General features: G+C 36.5%; 3 protein-coding genes across 3 annotated transcripts; 1 reads left to right on the plus strand and 2 right to left on the minus strand.

Annotated features, from left to right (window-relative positions):
- The first annotated feature begins 322 nt into the window (after window positions 1-322).
- LOC112726277 (cytochrome P450 86A8) lies at window positions 323-3357 on the plus strand. Its single transcript, XM_025775605.3, has 2 exons — window positions 323-1151; window positions 1287-3357. The coding sequence occupies exon 2, from the start codon at window positions 1331-1333 to the stop codon at window positions 2948-2950; it is 1620 nt and encodes a 539-aa protein (XP_025631390.1). The 5' UTR covers window positions 323-1151; window positions 1287-1330; the 3' UTR covers window positions 2951-3357.
- A 174-nt stretch (window positions 3358-3531) lies between these two features.
- LOC112726276 (ascorbate transporter, chloroplastic) lies at window positions 3532-9811 on the minus strand. The gene is made up of 11 exons (XM_025775604.2): window positions 9434-9811; window positions 8320-8855; window positions 7767-7874; window positions 7360-7515; window positions 6927-7142; window positions 6347-6556; window positions 5614-5751; window positions 5235-5336; window positions 4960-5025; window positions 4165-4249; window positions 3532-4078 (listed from the first exon to the last, which is right to left on the minus strand). The coding sequence occupies exons 1-11, from the start codon at window positions 9489-9491 to the stop codon at window positions 3981-3983; spliced, it is 1773 nt and encodes a 590-aa protein (XP_025631389.1). The 5' UTR covers window positions 9492-9811; the 3' UTR covers window positions 3532-3980.
- Window positions 9812-11684: 1873 nt separating this feature from the next.
- LOC112726278 (probable glycerol-3-phosphate acyltransferase 8) lies at window positions 11685-22917 on the minus strand. Its single transcript, XM_025775607.3, has 4 exons — window positions 22086-22917; window positions 21670-21985; window positions 18414-18888; window positions 11685-12380 (listed from the first exon to the last, which is right to left on the minus strand). Exons 1-4 carry the CDS (start codon window positions 22406-22408, stop codon window positions 11977-11979), a joined length of 1518 nt encoding a protein of 505 aa, XP_025631392.1. The 5' UTR covers window positions 22409-22917; the 3' UTR covers window positions 11685-11976.
- Between the last annotated feature and the right edge of the window lie 2473 nt (window positions 22918-25390).

Below are 25390 nucleotides of genomic sequence, written 5' to 3' on the forward strand. Positions count from 1 at the left end.
TCATGCATGTATTCAATTTTTCTTCTGCCAACGCGACTTTGACTTTTGCCTACTATATCAAACCATGCAAATAATACACTCTCTATTATTAAATTATTCAAATTCCCACAATAAATGACATCAAAGTAGGTCAACTCTGCGTCTGTGATCACTCCTAGAATTTAGTTGTTGCTGTTAATGGTTTCACAATTTTTCTCTCTTACCACTTTTTTTTTTTTTTTTTATTTTCAATATATATACACACTTTTTAATATATATTACTTTTAACTGAATACAGTAATTTAATTTGTATAATTATGGATCAAATCAACAAAGAGTTATTATGAGAATACAGTTCACCCACGTAAATGCTATAAATTGTTGGTAGGTTATTGTTCACCAAAACCATAACCTAAAACCCCACTTACACCACAACACTTGAATTTTTTCCCCAACATTTTTTTAGTGTTCATTATTTTTTTTCCCTAGTTTGGTTATTGATATATAAGATTAAAATAGCCATGATGAGGCACACTCTATTTTGCTCAAAAAGAAAAAGAGTGTAACCTAGCTTCTGTGCACATAAGGTGTTTGTGTTTTTGCTCTGGCCATGTTCCTCAACTACTCTCATTTATTTCCATCCATTCACTCACTCATTCATTCATTGTTATTATTATTGCCTGCCTGGCCTTAACACACTACTCTAAAACACTCTCACACACACAACACTTTAATTTGGTGCATGAAAGAGGGTACTTTTCAATTATATATTTATATATGAATATATATGTATATATATAGTAGTAGTGATATACAGGTTGGTGTATTAATTTGTAGTTAGAGTTTCAACAACCTCCAGAGTGCATTTACTCTTTCATCTACCCCTCACCACCGCAACACTACTATAATAATACAGACTATACTCATCACTTTCTCAGTTTCTGATCTCTTATCTGATCTTCTATCTATATATCTTCTTATATCATCTTTCTCCTTCTTCCTAGCTAGCTTCTTCATTTTCCTTGCTTCTCACTCATTCTTAAGCGAAGAAGCTAGGTATATAGTGTGTATTGTTATGGTTGCTTCATTCATTTAACTTAGCTTAACTAGCTCAAGCTTTGATATGTTCATGAAAGTGTGATTCTCATACATACAGTACCCATTTTTGAAAGGTATGTTTTTTTCTTGTTTTTTCAACTGCCCATTATTTTTCTCTTAGAAAAAAATTGTCTTTTCATAGAAAGAAGAAAAAAAAAAGTTTTTTTTTTTTTTGTTTATTTATTTAACCTGAGGTGAGTTTCTTGTAGGATTGAGCATTGGATTCATTAGGGTAGCGTGGTTTGCAATAAAAATGGAAACTTGTACGGCTCTTCTGCTTTTAACGGCGGTCATTGCTTACCAGCTTTGGCTAACTTTCATCTCACGGTCACTGAAGGGTCCACGTGTCTGGCCTCTATTGGGCAGTCTCCCGGGGCTGATCGAGAATTGTGACCGTATGCATGACTGGATCTCTGATAACCTCCGCGCGTGTGGCGGCACGTACCAGACATGCATCTGTGCAATCCCCTTCCTTGCTAAGAAGCAGGGTCTCGTGACTGTCACGTGCGACCCGAGGAACTTGGAGCACATTCTCAAGACCCGATTCGATAATTACCCGAAAGGGCCCACGTGGCATGCTGTGTTTCATGATCTACTTGGTGATGGAATCTTCAACTCTGATGGTGACACGTGGCTTTTCCAGCGTAAGACGGCTGCATTGGAATTCACCACCCGGACGCTCCGACAAGCCATGGCCCGGTGGGTGACCCGAGCCATCAAGGAACGGCTTTGCTTGATCCTCAAGAAAGCCGAGGAGGAAGCCGGGTCGGTCGATTTGCAAGATCTAATGCTTCGGCTCACTTTTGACAACATTTGCGGCTTGGCTTTTGGGAGGGACCCACAAACTTGTGGCCTAGGCTTGCCGGAGAATAATTTTGCCACTGCTTTCGACCGAGCCACCGAGGCTTCGCTTCAGAGGTTCATATTGCCGGAGGTGCTGTGGAAGGTCAAGAAATGGCTTCGGCTTGGAATGGAAGTCAGCTTGAGCCGAAGCCTTGTTGACGTGGACAAGCATTTATCTAATGTCATCGAAAAGCGCAAAGTGGAATTATTAAGCCACCAAAAGGATGGGACCCACCATGATGATTTGCTGACTAGGTTTATGAGGAAAAAAGAATCCTACTCGGATCAATTTCTCCAACACGTGGCATTGAATTTCATCCTAGCTGGACGTGACACGTCATCAGTCGCATTGAGTTGGTTTTTCTGGTTGGTGATTCAGAATCCAAGTGTGGAAACAAAAATTTTGCGCGAAATATGCACCGTTCTGATTGAGACACGTGGCAGTGACGTGGAAAAGTGGGTTGAGGAACCGTTGGTGTTTGAGGAAATTGATCGTTTGGTTTATCTAAAAGCAGCATTGTCCGAGACACTAAGGTTGTATCCTTCGGTGCCGGAGGATTCGAAGCACGTGGTCGCCGATGATGTGTTGCCGGATGGCACGTTCGTTCCGGCCGGATCATCGGTGACATATTCGATATACTCGGCAGGGAGGTTGAAGTCCACGTGGGGCGAAGATTGCATGGAATTTCGCCCTGAGAGGTGGTTGTCTCAGGATGGAACAAAATTCATCATGCACGACTCTTTCAAGTTTGTTGCTTTCAATGCTGGTCCAAGAATATGCTTAGGAAAGGATTTGGCATACCTACAGATGAAGTCGGTTGCGGCCGCCGTGCTCCTCCGCCACCGGCTCACATTGGTGCCTGGCCACCAGGTTGAGCAGAAGATGTCACTCACATTGTTCATGAAAAATGGACTCAAGGTCAATGTTCATAGCAGGGACTTGAAAGGTTTTGTGGCAAGTTTTCTGAAAGAAAGGGTAGCAGATAATAATGGTAAAGAATCTGCAGGTTTGAGAAGTAATGGTTGTTAATAATAAAAGATTTCCAACACGAATTTAGAGATTTTTGCACCTGGATTTCAAGTTCAACTGAGGAGAATTTAGCTACAACAGAAAAAAAGATTTAAAAAAAAGGCCTTTTAGAGAAAAGGAGTATATTCATGGTGTCTTATATTAAATTCATAATTCATATTAGAAACTGTTTGGGAGATTTCATTTTCTAGGATTGTTAAGATTGATGAAATGTTTTTTTCTCAATCTATATCTGCCTTTGTAGAATACTTGGGAAATATTCATTGTATTCATTATTTCTTGTTATGTTTTTTTCTATTTAATTTTACTGGTTTTCTAAGGTCTTGTCAAAGAGCTAAACTCAAATTTAACAATGTTTGCATGTTCATGATCATCAAATAATATAAAGCCCTTATCTTTGATAGAAATATATGTTTCTGATCTTATGTTTGTAATACCTTCTTGATCATGCTTGATTTGTAAACTCCAAAAATTCTGTGAAATTCACCTGTATAGTTGGTTAATCTTGGCTTCAGATATGAAGAACAATTTAAATATCAGACTTTTCTAAGTTCAACTATGATTCTAATGACAATGCAAGGTGCACAAAATTGAACTACCAATAGTGGGATAAACAAATGTAGATAGATACAAGATAACATTGCATCTATTTCCAAGTCAGGTATGATGTGGTAGAATTACTCATATAACATGTATTTTTCCTTTTAAGCATAAGTATGCTTAAATGAAAATTATACAGTTGGAAACTACCCTTCAACTATCTATACACAAAGCATAATTAGATGATGGTACAAGGCACATGCAAAAGGTGCCAAGTTAATTCATTATCCAAGAATTCTGGGAGAAAATAATAATATAATGGCCTAGCTATTTTTTTGGGTCCAAAATCTGTGTCTCTTCTATGTTTTTCAGCAGGGTGTTTCACTGTTTCTTCCTCCTCTTCCAATTGATTTTGACATGCTTTTTGTCATCTGATTTTAATTCCATCTACTGTTGATACCTCTCTTCATTTAACATCACTGCGTTGATTTTAGTCAAGAACTTTTTCTCCAGTTGAAAAGATGTTCCAGACCAATGTGCCTATTATGTACAACACAACAGCAACCTTAAATACATCATTCCAAGAACCTGCAACAGAAGATAGATTATAAGTAAAAATACCAGAGTCAAAGCAGAAAAGTTGAGCAGGATGAAAATGGATCATTCTTATTTACCTCGTTGGAGTATGAATCCAGTTGCAGCTGTACCGAAGACACCGGCAAGTACACCTGCGGTGTTTGACAGTCCTAGCAATACACCCTGAAATTTATGATAGTATGTGTTCTTATGGATGCATATTTGAAGGTTAAAAAGGTAACAGAGAGAACACAATTGTATGGTGGAAGTATGTCTAGGATTTCAAGCATATGACATTTTGAATGAATAAATAAATTGAAAAAGCACTTGTATGATGAGAAGGAGAGAGATATTTTCATTGAAACTAAATTCAACAACATCAAACTTCTTGGAAAAGGGAGACTGAAAGAGCTAAGGACCTGATTGGTTTTTGTTTTCATTTCGAGTTTTCATTTTAAACATGACATGGAAATAGAAAACATTTTCACTTTTATTTTTCCTTCACAAAATTTGGAAAATGCATTAAAAAAAATGAAAATAGAAACCAATTAGGCCCAAAAATTTTCATTTATCAGGAAGCAAATTGGAGACACAACAAATCTTTGGTTGTTATTGACTCAGTGACCCTGTTCCTGGCAATGTTGATGCAGAAAGATTTTGGCATGTGTCACAGATAAGAGTGTCAGCAAAAAAGAACCTCAGGAGGTTCAATTCCCAAAATGTGTCACCAAACACAAAAGTCAGGAATCTATTGCAGTCTTACTCTTTGCCATCATCAACAAATTTGTTCCTCTTTGGTGACATCTTTTATTTTTTACTTTTAATATATTTATTTGGTCATTTAACTTTCGGTAGCTCCTATGGGTATGGGCTATAAAGAAGCAATTACTCACAGCATAGCGTGGTCCAATGTCTTGATGGTTTGAATATAGACCAGATTGTGAGAATGCATCAGATCCCTGAAAAAGCAAATAATTTTATTTGTGATTATATTAGGTAACTATATTATATAAACATGTAAAGGCTATGCAACGCGGTCATGGTTTCTAGGCTATTATGTATTGTAATAATATCAAACTTAATTAAAGATTGGGGGGAAAAAGAAAAAAAAAAAAAAAACAATTTCCGAATCTAAATTCGGGATGATAAATATTGATCAAGCTCAAACCTGACTGCAAGCCATGCACAGTACTGCCAAAGCTGGTGTTCTAACATGGCTGAGCTGTGTAAGAAAAATGGCGGGACCCAGAAACCCAATTGTTTGCATGATCTGCCACAATAGGAAATATTTAAACAAACTAATGTTAAAGGGTGCAAAAGAGACAAATGAAATATAAAATGCTTCAATTGCCATAACTTAAGATCATTTTTAATCAGGAAAAATATTCTTTTCTCTCTTGAACAAGTGCTGAAAAGAAATCATAACGAAATTTTGCTTCTACTGATGCAGTTAATTTTAGTGTTTCTAAGATGGAAATTATATGCCGTTGATATAGTGTGTTGAAATATTATAAATTTACAAAATTTAAGAGTAGCGCATTTCTTGCCTTTCGAACATTTGTGATGGAAAGGCCTTTGCTCACAAGAGTGTCAGCAATCCAGCCTCCTATATTTGCAAAAACAGCCATTGTCAACCATGGCAGGACACATAAGAGGCCAGATTCTGTAAGGTTGAACTTCAGAACCTGAGAGAATATTCCATTAGCACAGTCATTCAATTGAATAAATAATTCATATAAAGCTTTCTATATATGTATCTTAGTTCCTCTATGCCTTATTAAATCACCTAAAATATTATGTACATGTAATTTGATACAAATGGTAAGAAATGCCTTAACAGCAAAGTGTTCCAGATTGTTAGAATATTTAACAGTATGTTGTTGGCCAAGAATAAATGCATATAGGAATTAGGCTTGTCCATATAGGAATTAGCTCTTATGGAAAATTAACAATTCCATTTATATTATTGTCCCTTATGAATGAGTATAAATAAGTTATGCAGTGTGCCAAACAACATATAACATTCACACAATATATATTCATCAGTTTATACAGCTCTTTCTACTTAAGTTTCTGTGTTTCTATCATGAATTCTAAAGCAGATAACAAAATAAAACTATATGCTAGCAAACAAAAGTGCAATTGGGTTTACCACAATGATTTGTTCTGGTTCAAACTCTTGATTGCAAAGATATAAGCTATTATAAAATGTAGTTCTGAATACTTAAGGAAAAAAAATGAAAAATGTTTTTTTTTTTTTTTAAAAAGAAGGTTTTGTACCTGATTGTAGTAAGTAGGCATCCAGGTTAATAGAATAAATGTTCCCCAATTGTGGCAAAAGTGAGATATAATTAAAGCCCATACAGGTGGCTTTGATAAAATTAGTTTCCAAGGAATAACTGTCACGGCTTCTTTGGATATACTGCCTCCAAGTATGAGCCTTTTCTCCTCTGGTGCAACATCTGGGTCTTCTGTTGGTGAGCTATATGCCTGAGAGAGACCAACATAAGAAAAACTATGGTATAAAAAACAATCATTAATGATGAATTACAAAGTACACCAAACATTTATAGTTGTTCTGTCAAAATTAAGATGTTGCTACCAAAATAAAATTCATGAGTACAGCACAAGGTAACTCATTTTCGTATATATTTGGTGAACGAAACATTGTTTGGTTCTTGCATAAAATATAACGTTGAAATCAAGTGTCATGCGACATATCATGAGACAGTTCACAATATGAAACTATATTTCATTTCATATGGTTGGCAGAGATGAAATAATTGATTTCCTCCCATCATATTTTGATAACAGGAACAAGCACTAATATTTTATTGAAAACAAGTGAAAGATAACTTACTTTTTTCAACCATAAGGCGAACCAGATACTTCCAAGGGATCCAAATGAGTAAAACACTGATGGCCACCCGAATTTCTGGATTAGTATAGGTGAGAATGCCAAGCCTGTGACGGAACCAAGGTACATGCCGCTGTATACGAAGGCAAGCGACCTGCTTCTCTCAGAAACAGGAATCCACTTGGAAAGCAGATTATTCATTGCAGGCATAGCAACACCCTGGAAACAAAGAATAACATAATTGGTTGCTACTTGCTAGACAACAGAAGAAAAAATAATGTCTAGTCTATGCATTTAGTTTCTTCAAACATAAGACCAATTAAACAAAAAATTCTTTCCTAATAGTTTCTTCTTGTGTATTGCCTAGATAAATCAAATCAATATGAATTTAGTTATAAAAACACATAAAATTAGTATATCTGTAAAATAGACAAACCTCGCCAATTCCCATAAAGGCACGCATAACAAGCAGAAAAGGCAGCCCAAGTCTTGCAGCAATAGGAGTTAAAATCGTAGCTATTGACCACCACACAACTCCAAAACCTAGCACTAGCTTTCCACCAAGTTTGTCTGCCCATATGCCACCAAGGATCTAAACCAAGACAGCAATGTATATCAATCAGTTTGAAAGGAATGCATTAGAACTTTTTACGAGCACCGAATGAAATGAAAAGATAATTTGAAGATCATGACATTCATGATTTCTTGCATGTACTCTTGAGAACAGCAAACATCATGGTAGGTTTACCAGAAAGGGTACTCAGACACCTACGCAAGATTAGTATATGAATCCAATTTCTAGTAAAGCTAGAACGTTTTGCATGTATGATATATCAGTCCCACCTGAGTAAGTAGATAACCCCAGAAAAAGGATGACTGAATTAGGCCGACTGTTGCACTGTTCCAGTTGAACTCTTGCGACATTGGAAGTATTGCTATGCTCATATTTACCTACCAATTATAACAAATATGTAAAGCACATAAGTAAGGGACATTAGTAATTAATGTTGAGTTAATCCAAACATGGAAATTAGAAGCACTCCACTAAAGATTATAGAAGTGCTTGTCACAGTTAAAGGAAAAAAAACTTATTAACAGCTTCAGCCAAACAATGCCAGAAAAAAAATGGTAATTAAAACTCCATAGACATATATGTTTTCAACAGTCAACATCTATAGCTATAAGAAATATATGCTTTTTCTATTGCTAGGTTGTGGACAAGAAACATTAAACAAACTAGACTACAAGGATTAAAAATCAACTGCACAATTCATTAAATACTTCAAGTAACTAAAGACCTTCTAATGATAATCAAATGACAAAGATGGAAAGAATATGTCCACAGGAATATGAAACGAGGAAACATGAATCATAAGTACCGTAGAATTCTACTCACACGATCCATGTTACACAGCAGGAATGCTGCAAAACATAGCAGTACAATAACCCAGCGCTTAGGAAACTGCTGCCACCAAGGAGACACTTGTTGAAGATTTCCTCCCAATAGAATGGCTTCACCTGTCCCTTCAGCTGATGGCAGAGAATCCATATTTGCCTCTGTAATGTCATATTCCTCGGACTTGTAGAAAACACGGATCTTATTTTCCTTAATGTGGTTCCTCTTGCTCAAACCTAGTCCACATGCCGCCCTTTGTTCAATATTGCCTCTTCCATAGGGAGCTGAAGAAATGTACGACTGACTTCTTCTACCAGCCTTTAGTTTAAAGTTCATACGGCGAGCAGATTGCCTTGATACTGAAGAACAATGCTCTCCTGCTTCACTGCAAAATGAGAGTGTCTGTCCTGAAACTGTCTCTTCCAACGGGGAGTTAGTTTGAAAATGCATCCTGGGCTGGCATCTTGAAAAATGAGATACTCCAGAAATCCCTCCTCTCTGAAGTGACAGATCCTTTCCAGATCTATATACATTTCCTGCCAATACCAAACAATAGAGATTAATTAAGTTGCAATATCCAAGCATATAGCCTTTGAAGAGGACCGAAAATTCCATCTGAATCCATACAAAACAAACTTTAATTATCAAAATCTCCATGTAGTATATAGCTAATAAACTATGCTCAAAGCAAATTCTAAGTTAAATAAACCTATGTAACTTCCTAGCTACTCCATACTCCATAGTTTCATCATTAATAGTAACTTTTTTCTGACATATCAATAGGTTCCCACAGAACACATGTTGCTCCTCTTGCTAACAAAATTCGTTAAACAAATTACTCAAAACAACAGAATGATCAAGCAGATTAAATTCAAACAAAACAACCATCCTCTAATATAAGCATTTGGTTGTAGACTCTAGTAGTTACTGCCACTCTAATGCAAGGAATCTAACATACACGTACGCATTCATTTCAACAAACACATAAAAGGCAAAACAACAAAACTAGATATTAAATAATTGGATAATTCATAAAATGCAGGCAGCCACCAAAAAAATGGATTTTTTTTGTTCAATTCTAAAAAAAGTAATTAATTTATTAATTTGAAGTCACCTGAGGCAATGAAAGAAGTAGCAAAGTTGCGGTTCGAAACCAAACCACTCATAGCCATTGATACACTCAGCTGAAGCTGCAACAGATGCTGATACTGAGAGAAGTTACGGCAGTTTGAGATTTCAATGGCGAGAAAACCAAAGCTGTCTTCTTTCTTCTTCTTCTTCGTTCTCTTTATACCATATCAGAGTTCAGTTCAGTGTGTGAAATCCAATTCACAAGGACGACGTCGTTTTGAGAGCAAAAGCTCTCTCTTTGACAGTCCCAACGAAGAGAATGGAATGGAAAGATAGAAGATAAGCCAGGCATAGAGGTTCTCTAATTTTCCAGTATCGACCATTTTTATTTTATTTTTCATTTTTTTAAATATTGAGGAATAAAATAAAATAAAGTGAAGTAAAATCCCTGTGACGTTGGAGCCAAGAGAAAGGGGGGTTGATAGCGTGACACGTAGAAGGACATCCACGTTAGGAAAGGCTACAGCGCCGGAATTTTGTGAAGTTACCAAATTACCCTTATAATGAAGTAATGAACGGCTGTTGCATAGGTTAGCTAGGGGTATTATTGGAATTGCAGGGAGAAAAAACGTTAAATCCGGTTGTGCCATCCGAAAAGTGTTTCTTTCTTATATTCGTGATTTTCATTTCTTTTGGACTAATGTCCAATAAAATTAAAATCTTGCAATAAAATTTATTTTTGGATTTTAAAAGTGATGATGGTATTTTTCATGTTCATGGGTGGAATATTCTGCTTCTGACACATGGCTGTTTCCAACCGTCAAAAGTGTGTTGTCGTTTTTCTCTTCGTGGAGAGAAGATATTACTAGAACGGCTGAAATATATTATCAGAAACAGTTGACTTATTAGATTTATAATCTCTCTCTTTTAGTTGATGTAATTTTTATTATTTGTTTCGAATTTGATAGATTTTGTTTTCATTTGCAAAATGAAGACCAACAATAGCATGTTAGATTTTGACAAATATATGAATTTGCATTAGACTACTAATTTACAACTGCACTTTAAGTATTAAAACTGTAAAAGAACCTCCAATGAGTTTCGTCTTTCCATAACAGAGTGAACTTAATTAGAATAATAAGTGGTACAATGATCTTATTAGAAATTGGAATATGTATATAATGAAATATTAATTGAAACCAAGATACTCATTCTTATGGCTGATTATGATTTTCTTTTCCTCCACATACAGGGAAGCACACAAGAAAATGAGGCCATGCATTCACTCATAGCTACCTTGTTTATTTTCTTGCTTAGCAGTCAAATACTCACACTTTGACTATTTAACTACAACTATATTTCATTCCAATGACAAAAAACCCCTCTAAAATCCGAACTTTTCAATATGCATGAATATACTCTGGCAACTGTGTTCATTCTTCTATTAGTATTTAGTAGCACTAGCATTATTGCTCAATTAGTCAATTTGATGAGTCTGACACTATTTTTTTTTTCCCTAATAAAGAACTCAACTGAGTATTGAGTACATACCAAAATGGTATTCCACCAGCTATATCAAGAAAGAAGAGCAGTGATAGATGAACTACAAAAGGGAGTTCAAATTTTATTTTTATGAGGGAAAAAAGGGTGGAAAAAATAGAAAGATAATAAAGAAAAAGTAGAGAAAATAAATATTAAAAAGTAGATTCACTCATTTTTAAGACACCATAAAAAAAAGTAAGACCATCAAAATAGGTAAAATTTATTGGGTCAAACCGTTAACTCATTTAAATAGACAAATTTTATCTTTAAAATTAAGTCCACTTAAATTTTGAACAAAATGAGTTGAGCTCGATTAACCAAAAAAAATGACGGATTAAATGAGTTAATTTATAGGTTAAATGTGTGATTCATTTTTTTTATACTTTTTTTAAGTTGCACTTTTAATCAATATTTTTTTCGATTCAATTTAAAATTTCGATCTATCAACTAAAAAAATACGGTTGTTTAAAGTTTTTAATCTAAAAATAATATTTTTTATTAAAATATTTTTTAATAAATAAAATAAAAAGATAAACAGATTAACTCATTTAATTTATTAGACTAACCACAACCAATACAAACCAAAAAATTATGGTCCACAAAAATGAAATAGACTTAAATGAATTGGGCCTAAATGGACTACGCTGACCCGTTTCACAGCCTTAACAAAAACATTAACTCAAGTGCAATAAGTTTTTGTAAGAAAACAAACATGAACCAAAATCAATAGAAACAACCAAACTACCAAATCATTGACATTCAAATGGATTATTATTCCCCAAATGTCCCATACAGAAAGTTTACAATGCAAACAATCTAAACACTTAAATCATCATTAGTCTAATTCATGCTATGAAAACAAAAAATCCATATGTAGTCTCAATGGGGATTGGCCAAAAATATCAATTTTTTTAACAAACCTTTGCTATACGGCTATACCCAAAACTCAACCATCCAATGTCCAATCGCATGTCCTTCATTCCCCAACAAGATCTACCCCTATATGCATGTTATTTATATCCATATCCATATCCAGATATATCTTCACTTCTTGGAACTGTACATGGATTCCACCTTCCCATCATTCCCACCCAGCAACATATACTTATCCTTTCTGGTCAGCCCTGTGCACTCAAACCCCAGAACATCCCCCAGCACCTTCTGCACGTGATTCGCCACCTCTATGGACGACTTCCCGCCGGCCTTGCACGACATCTCCTCCGGCAGCCGGTCCAGGAACCGAATCTCGTACACCGGCCTAGGATTCATGAAGAAGAAGTATGGGTCCCAGAACTTCACCCCGCGAACTGTGGTCCCAAAGAACATGCTCTGCTTGCAGTCAACGGCCACCGGCACGATCCTATCACTAAGCTCAGCGAACAATGCACTGAACCGCAGCAAGAAGGGTTCACGGCACGTGGTCCCTTCAGGGCACACAACAAGATCACCTGACAAAAATCATAGCCACTTATTATTAACAATAATGTTTGACAGAATAAAAAAATAGTTCAAACGATTTAAAATCAATTTATTTAATATTTATTAATTATTATTAAAATAATTATACAATTTATACATAAATATATAATTATGGATATGTGTACAAAATTATAAATATTATATTATATACTAACTAAATTTACTGTATTAACTATTATGTATTAGTCATCATGTATTTATGTTTACCTACATATAAATAAACTTTTCTTAGCTTCAGTTAGAATAGGATTTTATTAGGTAAACAATCATTTTATATAAACAATACGTTTTATAATTAGTCCAATAAACTAAAAAAAATTCTATTTTTAAATTATTTTTTAAACTCTAATATCAAAATAACCATTTGTATATCTAATAAATTAAATATTTAACGTATCAATTGTTCATACTATTTAGTATTCTTATTATCTATCAATACTTTTTCTTATCTAATAATACAATTTGTTAGAGAATCAATTAGAATCATTAGAATCAATTTAGATCAATTAGCATCGTCTATATTTATATAGCATATCTGTACATTAATTGTAGGATTCTATGTCTTTATTACTTTGATTTATTTAGCACCTATAAATACCCCTTGTATATTGTACCTGACACACAACTCAATAATACACTTTTCACATCATTCTCTCAGTCTCTTGTTTCTAACATGGTATCAAGAGCTTAGGTCCTTTTTTTTTTTTCAATGAATATTAGTTCATAGCCCCTTTGTTTTTTTCTTGTCGGCAGTGTTCTTTGGCCTCCTTTTTCGTACTTTTTTTGACGCTTTGGTTCGTCACCCCCATACCCTTCTTGTTCGTCTCCTCGCCGTGATTCCAACGCAACCAAAACCGTCGCCATCCGCCGCCGGACGCGCCTCCACGCGCCGCCTAAAGACGTCGTCACGACCAGGTTGATCTTTCACCCGTGCCTCTTTGCTCGCGATTTTCGAGCTGTTTCCGACGCTTTGGTTCGTCACCTCCGGTATCATCGTGTTCTTCTCTCCGTCAGCTTTCCAACGCCGCCAAGATCGCCGCCAACGACCACCACACGCGCCTCCACGCGCCGTCAGAACATTGCTGCCGACCACCATTCTTTCTCATCCGGAGGCTTCAGCAGCCGTTGGATCTTCGTGCAGATCGGACGTCCCTGGAGCGTCCACGTGTCACAAGGTAAGCTGGTTGGGCAACCCGACCCGCGACGACCCGACCCGACCCGCCCTGAGACCCGCGTGCCACCTGTGCGCCAGCGTGTCTCCATCCGCCTCTCCCGTGCTGACACGTGTCATCACCCGCTGACGTGGCGCTGACGCATTGCTGACGTGGCGCTGACGCATCGCTGACGTGGCTGCCAAGTGGACCATCCCTAAGGTTTTTTGGTGAGCTCTTTCCGATTCCGCGCTCTGTTTTCTCGTTTTCTGCCCCGAATTTGCAGTTTTCTTCTTCCTTTGCTATTTCTTCTATTACTATGGAAAAACCGGATGTCTTTCAGCCTATCCCTGTTATTCTTAATGGCTCCAACTATGCACATTGGGTTGAAGCCATGCGAGGATTTCTTAAAGGGAGAAAATTATGGCGATATGTAACTGGTGATATTGCTTGTCCTGTTAAGCCAACTGTATCCAAAGATGGTACCTCCAAATCCAAGGAGGATGCTGAGAAGGAGAAGGACTATGCAGAGAAATTGGAAGATTGGGATAGTAAAAATCATCAGATTATCACTTGGTTCCGCAACACTTCTACTCCTGGCATTCACTTACAATTTGGGCGTTTTGAAACTGCTAAAGAGGTATGGGATCATTTGGCGAAACGTTACACTATCTCTGATCTCTCTCATCAGTACCAACTGCTTAAGGAACTTCATAGCCTTAAGCAAGAACGTGGCCAAGCAGTTTTTGATTTTCTTGCTCAAATGGAGATTATTTGGGATCAGTTGACCTCCTGTGAGCCTGTTCTTAAAGATCCCACTGATGCTAAGGCATATGAGGATTATCGGAACCGGACACGTCTCATCCAATTTCTGATGGCACTTACTGATGACTATGAGCCGGTCAGGGCTTCTCTTCTTCATCAGAATCCCTTGCCTAGTCTTGAAGATGCTCTTCCTCGTCTTAAGTCTGAAGAAACGCGCTTGGGATTGCTTCGTTCTAAAAGTGAAACTGTCTTTGCTGCCACCGACAGAAAGGGAAAAATCTGTCGCAATTGTAATCGGCCTGGGCATTCCTTCTCCGACTGTCCTTCTATTGAATGTCGTAAGTGCAAACAAAAAGGCCACATTGGCTCCAATTGCCCGAAACTGTTCTGCCATTATTGTAAGCTCTCGGGTCACTTGATTGCTACCTGTCCTACTCGACCACCACGCTCAGATCAGAACAAGTATCAACCTCGTCCCAACCACTCTTCGCATGTGCCTGCCTCTGCTGCTGCTGCTACTGAGTCCACCTCTTCCACATCTCTCAACACACCTTCTGTCTCTCCATCAGATATCGAAACCCTTCTTCGGCAACTTCTCTCTTTCTCTGGTAATACCCCCGCTACTCTTTCCACCCCTCCAGGTAATTCTAAATGGTATTTTGATTCTGGTTGTTTCAATCATATGTCTCCTTTGCGTCATCTTTTTTCGTCGTTGTCTCCCACTACAAATGCACCTTCTGTTAACACTGCTAATGGTTCCCTCTTGCATGCAACACATCACGGGGTTATTTCACAGTCCAATATTCATCTTTCTGATGCTTATTTTATTCCAAAATTGAATTTTAATCTTATCTCTGTCGGTCAGCTTGTTGAACTTGGTTTTGATGTCATTTTTTCAAATTCTGGATGTCGTGTGCAGGATCGTCGGACGGGAAAGATCATCGGGACTGGATGTAAGGTTGGACGCTTATTTGAGCTCGAGAACCTTCATGTTCCCTCTACCCATATATGTGCTGCTTCCTCTCCATCTACTCTTCACTTGTGGCACCGACGTCTTGCCCATAGCTCCTTAGGCAAATTACGTCCTCTTATATCTACGGGTGTTTTAGGTCAAGTTCAAAATGAGTCTTTAGATTGCATTTCTTGTCACACTGCAAAACAACCTGCCTTATCCTTTAATAATAATTCCTCTATTGCATGCTCTCCTTTTGATCTTATTCATTCTGATGTTTGGGGACCCGCTCCCACCGCTTCTATGGGAGGGGCTCGATATTTTGTCCTCTTTATTGATGATTATTCCCGTTTTACTTGGGTCTATTTGATGACTAATCGTTGTGAGTTGCCTCAGATTTATATTAACTTTGCCACTATGGTTCGAACTCAGTTTTCAAAGGTCATTAAAATTTTCAGACGTGATAATGCTATGGAATATCGTGACTCCAAACTTTTAAATTTTCTCGCTGAACAGGGTACTTTGTCCGAGTTTTCTTGTCCTGGTACCTCTCAACAAAATGGCAGAGCTGAGCGTAAACACCGTCATATTCTTGACTCTGTCCGTGCGATGCTTATTTCCTCTTCCTGTCCTGAGCGTGCTTGGGGTGAAGCTGTCCTCACTGCTGTTCATGCTATCAATAGACTCCCTTCTTCTGTTCTTGGTAACACTACTCCCTTTGAGCGTCTTTATCGTACTTCTCCCGATTACAGTTCTCTCCGTGTTTTTGGTTGTGTCTGTTTTGTCCTTCTTCAGCCTCATGAACATAATAAGCTTGAACCTCGGGCTCGCATGTGTTGTTTTCTTGGGTATGCTTCTGAACATAAGGGTTATCGTTGTTGGGATCCTATCTCTCGCCGTATTCGTATATCTCGTCATGTTGTCTTCTGGGAACATCACATGTTCTCTAGTTTCTCCTCCTTTGAGTCCATTCCTTCTACTCCATCACCGTTTTTTACTAACCCAAATGTTGATCTCTTTCCTAGTGATGATACTACAGGGTCTACCCCAAGTCCACCACTCGAGGCTCCTGATCCTCCACCTTCTCCATCTCCCGATGATTCCAGTCCGGACGGCGATCCCACTCCTAGCGTCATGCCTCCTCCTCCCACTCGTTCTTCTAGAGTAAGGAATCCCCCTCCTCATCTTCTTGATTATCATTGCTTTTCTACTATTCTTCATCAACATGAACCTAAGTCATTCAGAGAAGCCTCCACAAATCCAAATTGGCAACAAGCAATGCAGGAAGAAATACAGGCACTTGAAAAAGCACACACTTGGGATTTGGTTGATCCTCCTTCTGATCAGGAAGTTGTGGGCAGTAGATGGGTATACAAGATCAAGACTCGCTCTGATGGCTCTATTGACCGTTATAAGGCACGATTGGTTGCTCAAGGTTGTACGCAAGAGTATGGTATTGATTATGAAGAGACTTTTGCTCCTGTTGCTCGCCTTACGTCTGTTAGAGCTCTCCTTGCCATTGCTGCGGTTAAAAGATGGTCTCTCAGTCAGATGGATGTGAAGAATGCATTTCTTAATGGGGATTTGAAACAGAGAGTCTATATGAAACCACCTCCAGGATATCCTTGTCCTTCCAGTAAGGTTTGTCTCCTTCGCAAGGCACTTTATGGACTTAAGCAAGCTCCTCGTGAATGGTTTGACAAGTTCAGCACTACCATATGCAGTCTTGGCTTTATTTCTAGTCCTCATGAGAATGCGCTTTTCATTCGTAAAAGCGACCGTGGAGTTGTTCTTCTACTTTTGTATGTTGATGACATGATTATTACTGGAGATGATGTTGATGGTATCTCTGATCTCAAGACCTCACTTCAGCGTACCTTTGAGATGAAGGATCTTGGTTCTCTCAGCTATTTTCTTGGTCTCGAGGTCATCTCCACAGATGATGGCATTTATCTCTCTCAGGCTAAGTATGCTTCAGATCTCCTTGCCCGCGCTGGGATTACAGATAGTCGCACCGAGTCTACTCCTCTTGAGCCTAATGTTCGATTTACCCCTATGGATGGCACTGTTTTGGATAATCCGACACTTTATCGTCAATTAGTTGGCGGTCTCGTCTACTTGACTGTCACCCGACCAGACATTGCCTATCCAGTTCATGTCCTCAGCCAGTTCTTGTCTGCTCCCCGTACTACTCACTATGCGGCAGTTCTTCGCATTCTTCGGTATGTCAAAGGCACTCTTTTTCATGGCCTTTATTTTTCTGCCCATTCCTCTTTGACCCTTCAGGCATACTCTGATGCTGATTGGGCTGGTGATCCCACTGATCGTCGTTCTACTACTGGTTATTGTTTGTTTCTTGGCGACGCTCTCATCTCTTGGCGTGCTAAGAAGCAAACGTTCACTGCTCGCTCAAGCACAGAAGCTGAGTACCGTGCCCTTGCTGACACCACTGCTGAGGTTATCTCGGTTCGTTGGCTTCTCGAAGATCTGGGTGCTCCTCAGTCGTCCCCTACTGATGTCTTTTGTGATAACCGCAGTGCTATTCAGATTGCCCATAATGATGTGTTTCATGAACGCACCAAACACATTGAGATTGATTGTCATTTTGTTCGGCAACGAATTCTTATTGATGCTGTTCGTCTCGTTGCTGTTGGGACACTGGATCAGACTGCTGATATCTTCACGAAAGCTCATCACCCGACTCGCTTTCGGATTTTGTTATCCAAACTCAAGCTGGTATCCTTAGCTCCCACTTGAGTTTGAGGGGGGATGTTAGAGAATCAATTAGAATCATTAGAATCAATTTAGATCAATTAGCATCGTCTATATTTATATAGCATATCTGTACATTAATTGTAGGATTCTATGTCTTTATTACTTTGATTTATTTAGCACCTATAAATACCCCTTGTATATTGTACCTGACACACAACTCAATAATACACTTTTCACATCATTCTCTCAGTCTCTTGTTTCTAACACAATTAATTAATGAATTAATTATGTTTTGAAGATGGCATGATTCCACACTAAATAATCTCTACTCATAATATTATGTAGCATATCACGCGAGTTTTCTTCCACTCAAACATAGAAAGATCTGAAGTTGGATCCAGGGTCGTGTATATTATTACCTTTTTGGAGGAGGTCCTTGATGCGAGCAGCGTCGGCGGCACGGTCGCGGGTGAGGGCAACGGCGGGGATGGGGGAGAGGAAGCGGGAGAGCTTGCTGACGGAGTAGGTGACGCAAGAGACCTTGCGGCCGAGGGCAATGGCAATGACAATGGGGTCAAGAGCTGTTCGGTGGTTGCAGACGTAGAGGTTTCCGGGGGTGCCAGGGGAGGGAGGAGGAGGACGGTGACCGCTGATGACGAGGTGGATGCCAAGGAGCTCGTAGGTGTAGCGGACAATGCGTTCAGGGAGAGGGAGGTTGAAGTAGACGCGGAAGATGGAAAGTGCAAAGCCAAAGGGGATCCAGAGGAAGGTGAAGAGGGCGTTGAGTGGGTCTGGGCGTTGTACGAAGCGGCCGTCGTGGAAGATCAGTCGGCTCTTCAGGCGGTCTCTTGGGACCGGTTTTGCTGATTTGCTTGGGGGAACCATGTATCCTTCCTGTATTGTTATTATATATCCATCAAAACTATGCTTTGTTAGATAATAATCATTTAACTTACGGAAATGTTTGGTAACCAAAGAAAATTAGCCAAAAGCAGCTATAACTTGCCTTATTTAACATTCATTAAATGTTACGACAATTAATAAATGCTAAATAAGGTAAATTTTGGTTATTTTTTTTGTCTCCCTAGCATTACCCTTAACTTAAAGTAGAATAATAAAATTTCCTCTAATTAATGTGAAACTTTTAGAGAAGGTTATATGTAACATAAGGTGGAATATATAAGAATTTTTCGAATATATGTAGGATATGTTTTGTATACAATTCATTTATACTAAGAGTGATCAAAGTTGGTTAGCTCATTGAAATGTCATATAACACCACCGTATATTCAATCACAACAAATGTTGCACAAATTTTGAATGTGTAAATTTTTTTAGCTAAAATTTTTTAGTATTGACGTAAACGAGGTCCGCTAATTAATTGATTAATCGAATGAACAAAAGCTATTATGATCATATTTGGTACAGTGGAAGTACGATTGGGGTTAAAGATTACTATTGTCGATAAGCCAGAAGAAGATTGGTTCGATAATTAAATGTTAATGTCATTTTCTCTTCCCACTGTCAATCTTTCTTCGACATAGAAATTGTTAATTTCAACACTTTAGTGGGTTTTCCACGGAAATGAGAAACTACGAATCATCATCCTACTAGGGACATGCATCAATATCATATGTACGCTAAGGAAGCTCTTGAGGAGGGGAGGCCTAACAACCCATGACTACATTAATTAAAATACTCTTAGCATATGCAACATTAATGGACCACCCCAGAATGCACAAGTTGGCAGTTGGTTGGGGATTGTAAATAGAGTGGGTCCCTTTGGGTTCATATTGGTTAAAGAGATAAATAAGAGGCAAATTCTATAATACCTCTTATTTATTATCTAATTTTTATTTAACTTATTTTTTATAATAAATTTTAAATATTTAAAATGTATTAATTTTTATATTTTTAAATTAAATATTAATTATTTAATACTTTAGTAATTAGACAACAATTTTTAAGTACCCTAACAAATACCTAATTAAAAGCTAAGAGTTCACACACATCTATGGACTTTATGGAAGTTAATGCAGCTACATTGAGTTGCTCCCACCCCATCCCAGCCATACATTAACTATCACATGCATACGCTTTTATAGCTTCACAGATCAATCCAGGAAAAAAGTTTCATGCATCATCATATGGATGCTGATCAAAATTATTCAAGTCAGTTGCATAACATATTATGGGAATTTTTCGCACATAGTATAAATTTGGTTATAGTAATAATATCATATAATTTTGTTTATTATTTTCCCCTTTAATTATGATATAAACCTCTTACATTATTAATGACTAATGAGTAATTTAAAAGAGGATTTTGGTGCCTATATGCACATAATAAGATAGACCAAAAGACTTGATGAAGGACTTAGTTCTTTGGACAGGTCCCGCATATATATGCTTCTCAAGTTATCTAAAATATAAATTAATTATTTGCTTGTAATATGTCATCACGCTTATCAAAGTAAATTAGGTAGATCAACCATATCTCAATATGTAACGCAAAAATATATTATTTATATACTAAAATTAATTATTATATATTATTTAACTTATTTTTAATATATATTTTTGTATTTTAATATGCAATAGTTAACATGGTTGATAAGGCAGGACCATATATAGAAGATAGCTTGTCCAACTATATCATTCATTACACATACACCACAGGCACGCAATCAATGCATGCAAACGCGTATATATTAAACTATTAATTAATTATTTACTAATTATATAACTAAAAAACCAAAGTAATGCTTTCTAAGTAATGGTCCTACGCAAGTAGAATCAATCACTCCACTATAATTTTTCGATCAATCCGCAGACAATGTTTCTTTCAATTTTTTCTCTGATTTTTAATTATTCCAATCGACACATACATATGGTTCACTCAAGTGGCACACAATATATAATACTGTGCTTATCAACATTTCCATACAGTAGCAATGCTAAAATTTCTTGCTCAAAAGTTTTATATAGGTTAAAAAATCATACATATAAGACGGTGGAAGTTAGTCTCATATATATAGTTCAGATATGCTCCTATAATATTTTTAAGGAAATACGTACATGATGATATTTTTATATGAAAATGATATTGTGAATCCTTAAATTAATCAAAATATCAACTCATTTAATAGTTTATACTCTACAATACTATTTTTATGTGAAAATATTACGATAAGAGTATTCACCATATTTATATAGCTATATATGTAGAGCTACACAAATGTCTTATAAATGAGATACAAATTTTTTAATTATTTTTTGAGGAGTGTTAGGGACCAGTAACTTTTGTTATTTGTACTTATCAAATAGCCATCAATGATAATTTTAATGGTGTGAAATTTTATTCAATAATTCACTTTTTTTGGTTGGTTATGGCCAGAATTTGAAAAAGTTATTGGCCTAGACTCTTCCTTATTTTTTTTGTTCATTTTGGTTACTCGAACTAAAACAAAATATCTTACTAAAAGATTAGAGTATCTATTACTTTATCAATATCACATTGATTGAAATAGCATGCACATTTTTTGACCTATTTAATTGTGATTTAAATAAGGAACATTATTACGAATTAAACCATATAACCGGCGATTTAATCCTCTTTATAAAAACGTTGATAATTAATCGCATAAACATAGCATGGTGACTGATAAAGCAAACCTTGCAAGCAGACATGAAATCGTGGTCCGATTCACGGTCACCGAGTCCAATATCCGGCGAAGTAGTCTCACCGAACTCTTTGAGAATCGCCAACCGCTTCAGCTTCCCGACGAGCACGCCAGGCTTCTTCACGAACCCCGTAGCCTTTTTCGTCTTTGGATTCACCTCGATCTCCGTTCCAAGTACCTTATCACCTCCAAGAAAGTCCTTCACGAACGGCTCCACCATCACCGTCGGATTCGCCGTCACCACAACCTTCCTCTTGCAACTATCAAACACTTCAAAACTCTCCTTCCTCACATCCGCAGAATAAAACCTAACAACAAAATCGAAAACGAAAAATCAGAACAACAAAACGCGAAGAGAAGTGAATATACTAAATCGGAATCTATAGCGAGAGTGTCAGTGTTGTGTGCCTAGGGAGAACAGCGCGTGAGGCGAGCTCGATGTCACGGATCTTGAGTCCGGCGAAGGAGATGAAGATGAGGATCTGGATTCCGATGGCTTCGGAGATGAAGAGGTATGCGATGATGACGAACGGGACGGAGAGGAGGAGGATGAAGCCGCGGAGCAGGCTGCCGGCCTCGACGGCGACTAGCATGAAGTAAGGGAAGGAGCTACGGGAGATGAGCAAGGTTCCGTCGAGATCGGCAGCTACGGATTCTCTCGGCGACGAGGGAGAGTTTCCGTTGCATTCTGTTACCGGCGGGAAGGTTCGTTTCGGTTTCGGCGCTGCCATTTTCTGTTACGCCGTTACAACTGCACCCTCTGCTTCTGGTTTTGGCTTTCTAATTTGAAGAGAGAGAGAGAGAGAAGGTTGGGAGGGACTGAGAGAGAGGAGGGAGCAAAGAGTAGAGAGGGAACGTTGGGTTTTAAATGTGACTTCTGCCTTTTCAAATGACGAAATTGTCCTTCATATTTCCCGCGATTTATATATTTATTATATTTAAAATTATATAATTATTTTAGTAATAATGATTAATTATAAATGTAAAATAAAATAATTTTAGACGATTTAAATTAATTTTTTATTATTTTTAAAATATTATTAAAATGAATAAAAAAATAATAAATCAAGTTTCTAAATTTATTGTGGAGGATTTGATGTTGATGAGGGTAAAGTTGGACAAATTTATGGGGCAGACAGAAACAGTTAATGTTGTTTGCCAAATGTAGTTGAGCTAGCTGGGCTTCACCGTAAGGATTGACTTATCGCTTATATTGTTAGGGAATGCACAAAGCTAGGGGGCCAAAACTAATGTACTAAAACCAATCCTTAATATATTTGAATATAAATTATTCTGAAAATTATCTGAAACGTTAATTTATTTGTTAATATTTATTAGTTATGAGTTTATATTTATGTGTGATGTAATAAATTCTTTTCTAATGTGATTACATGGTATACACTAATACTACTCTCGTGTAAAATAGGTTTAATTAAGGTAAGTTTGATGAGCGGCCATTCTTAATTAATTGCTCAGCATAAAATTTTTGGTTAGTTAGTAATTGGTTTCAGCATAAAACCTATGGGTCCCTGCCATCTGTTTTTTTTTTTTTTTTAAACTTTATTTAAGTCAAAAGTGACTATATACACAAGCAATGCTATGAATGGATGAATAATAATGAGATGTCACCATAAGTTCTCTGTGTGGAATATGAGAGGAACCCATGTGGTAATTGTGATCATACATTTATTTGTACAGCTATATCTATCTTTTTTTATTTTTAGTATTAGTAAGTGGTTATTATATATATATATATATGTTAGCTAGTGTTACGTGGGTAACCTGAAATTAGTGGATTGGGTTTGTTAGATTGGCCCGAACGTTAAGAGGAGGTGGTCTCCAACTTAGTATGTGGGGCCGTCGTCCGACTTGTATGTATGAAAGAATGGGGGGTGGTACCTGCAAAGATACTCCGATGCCTAAGTCAGTAAGGAGGTAAGCATGTAGGTTTAGAGATTATTGAAACTTAGTGATACCTGAAATGTGTCAGTGTATTAACCACCGTTTGAGTAGTTCCACCTTTTAAGGTGAATATATGTCCATTTATCTTAGGGTAGTTGGGATATGGCTCCTAAAAGTGGGTTGAGAGATTTTATGAGCAGTTACTTATTTGAATAAGCGTTATTTGCCAACTATCGCTCAAGCCCAACTTTTTTGAGGTGGAGTCTATGTTAAATCCGACCTCTTTTGAGAAAGTCGGTAGGTGGTGAAAGCCAATTTTTAAATTGGATCTTTTAGCGTGTTTGAACTTGGGTTATAGTATTTAGGTCAGGTATGCACAGTTAAGAATGATAAATTTTTTTAAATATTTATAAGTAAGGGTTTTTTTTTTTACATTAAATTTGTCAATTTAATTCTTAAATAGCATCAAAATCCATTTGGACGTAAAAAATATAAATAGTTAATTAGTTATTTCTATGAAAATATATAAAAATAATTTTATAGATTATTAGATGATTTAGTTATTTCAATTAAATATATTAAATCATGTAGTGGTTTATAATCATATTATTTTTATATAAACATGTCTTAATATATATAACCACAAAAAATATATCTCAATTTTATATCTCTCAAGGAGAGCTCAAATTTAAGATGTTGTTGTCATATAATTAATTAGTCAAATAATTGTAAGCCATGCAAACTATTTCATTGGCCAAAAGCTAAGGTATCCCCAAAACTAAATATCTGTTTTTTTTTTTTTTTTCTGGCTTTCTAAATTAGGTTGTTGCCCCTACCTACTTTGGTTGCTAAATCTTATTCTTGCACAACATGCTTTAATTAATTATTCAAAGTTTGACATGCATCCATATGTTTCAAAGTTTGATACACAACATATATACATTGCTTTTTCTTGTTTCCTTATTCTAATTAAGGGGTAAGAAAGTTTTTTATTTTCATTTTTTTAACATGAATAGGTATTTTAACCCGGCACAAATAAAAAAAAATTAAAATGCCTACATTTTAGTTACATAATATCATACAAGAACTTATAGACTTTTTTTTTTTTAATTTTATCCTTAATAAATTTCAATTTAATTTTATTTCTTTAGTTTTGTTGTCAAAGCTAAGGGTATGCATGCATTCTATTTAATGAAATCCCTGTATCCAGATTAAAGTTAGATGAGAGTAATTAAGAATGTCACATTATTTGTATTTGGCCCACAGACTCATAGACCATAGTCTATGTCTATCTTGTTGGTAGATGCAGCGCCCAACAGCACCAATATTCAATTACTTGTAACCATGGAACAAATTTTAATTTATATATAGTAGTAACATATAATACGGTGAAAACTTTGTTTTCATATAAAGTTGATATTTAATTAGTTCAATTAAATTATTATTTAATATATTTTAATTATTAATTTCATATGAAGACATATATTTGTGAATTTTTATTATATAATATATAGTTATGTATATATAGCAATAGCTAAGTTGTGTTTGTTTTTGAGAATAAGATAAGACAAGACATTAAGAATAGGACAAGACACTGATAGATAGAGACATTAAATTTTGTATTTTTATATTCTATTTGGTGATAAACTAGAACAAATTATGAAAATTTAATTTATTTTTTTTTCAAAAAATTTGAGATGAAAAATATAATAATAAAAAATATAATTATGAAAAATTAACAAGAATAATGAAAGAAAAAATGAAAAATAAATTGTGTCCCTTGTTAGTGTTTCTGTGTCCTTCTTGTCAGG

This window comes from Arachis hypogaea, chromosome 12, assembly GCF_003086295.3.
Source record: "Arachis hypogaea cultivar Tifrunner chromosome 12, arahy.Tifrunner.gnm2.J5K5, whole genome shotgun sequence".
NCBI lineage: Eukaryota > Viridiplantae > Streptophyta > Magnoliopsida > Fabales > Fabaceae > Arachis > Arachis hypogaea.

Coding starts and splice junctions, on each gene's coding strand:
- LOC112726276 (XM_025775604.2), bottom strand. CDS start 9,491: ATGGCTATGAGTGGTTTGGTTTCGAACCGCAACTTTGCTACTTCTTTC. Junction 5,026..5,234: donor TGTGCATGGCTTGCAGTCAG/GTTTGAGCTTGA, acceptor TTGCTTTTTCAG/GGATCTGATGCATTCTCACA. Junction 4,079..4,164: donor TGGATTCATACTCCAACGAG/GTAAATAAGAAT, acceptor CTTCTGTTGCAG/GTTCTTGGAATGATGTATTT.
- LOC112726278 (XM_025775607.3), bottom strand. CDS start 22,408: ATGGCAGCGCCGAAACCGAAACGAACCTTCCCGCCGGTAACAGAATGC. Junction 18,889..21,669: donor ATTTCATGTCTGCTTGCAAG/GTTTGCTTTATC, acceptor ATAACAATACAG/GAAGGATACATGGTTCCCCC. Junction 12,381..18,413: donor CAAGGACCTCCTCCAAAAAG/GTAATAATATAC, acceptor GATTTTTGTCAG/GTGATCTTGTTGTGTGCCCT.
- LOC112726277 (XM_025775605.3), top strand. CDS start 1,331: ATGGAAACTTGTACGGCTCTTCTGCTTTTAACGGCGGTCATTGCTTAC.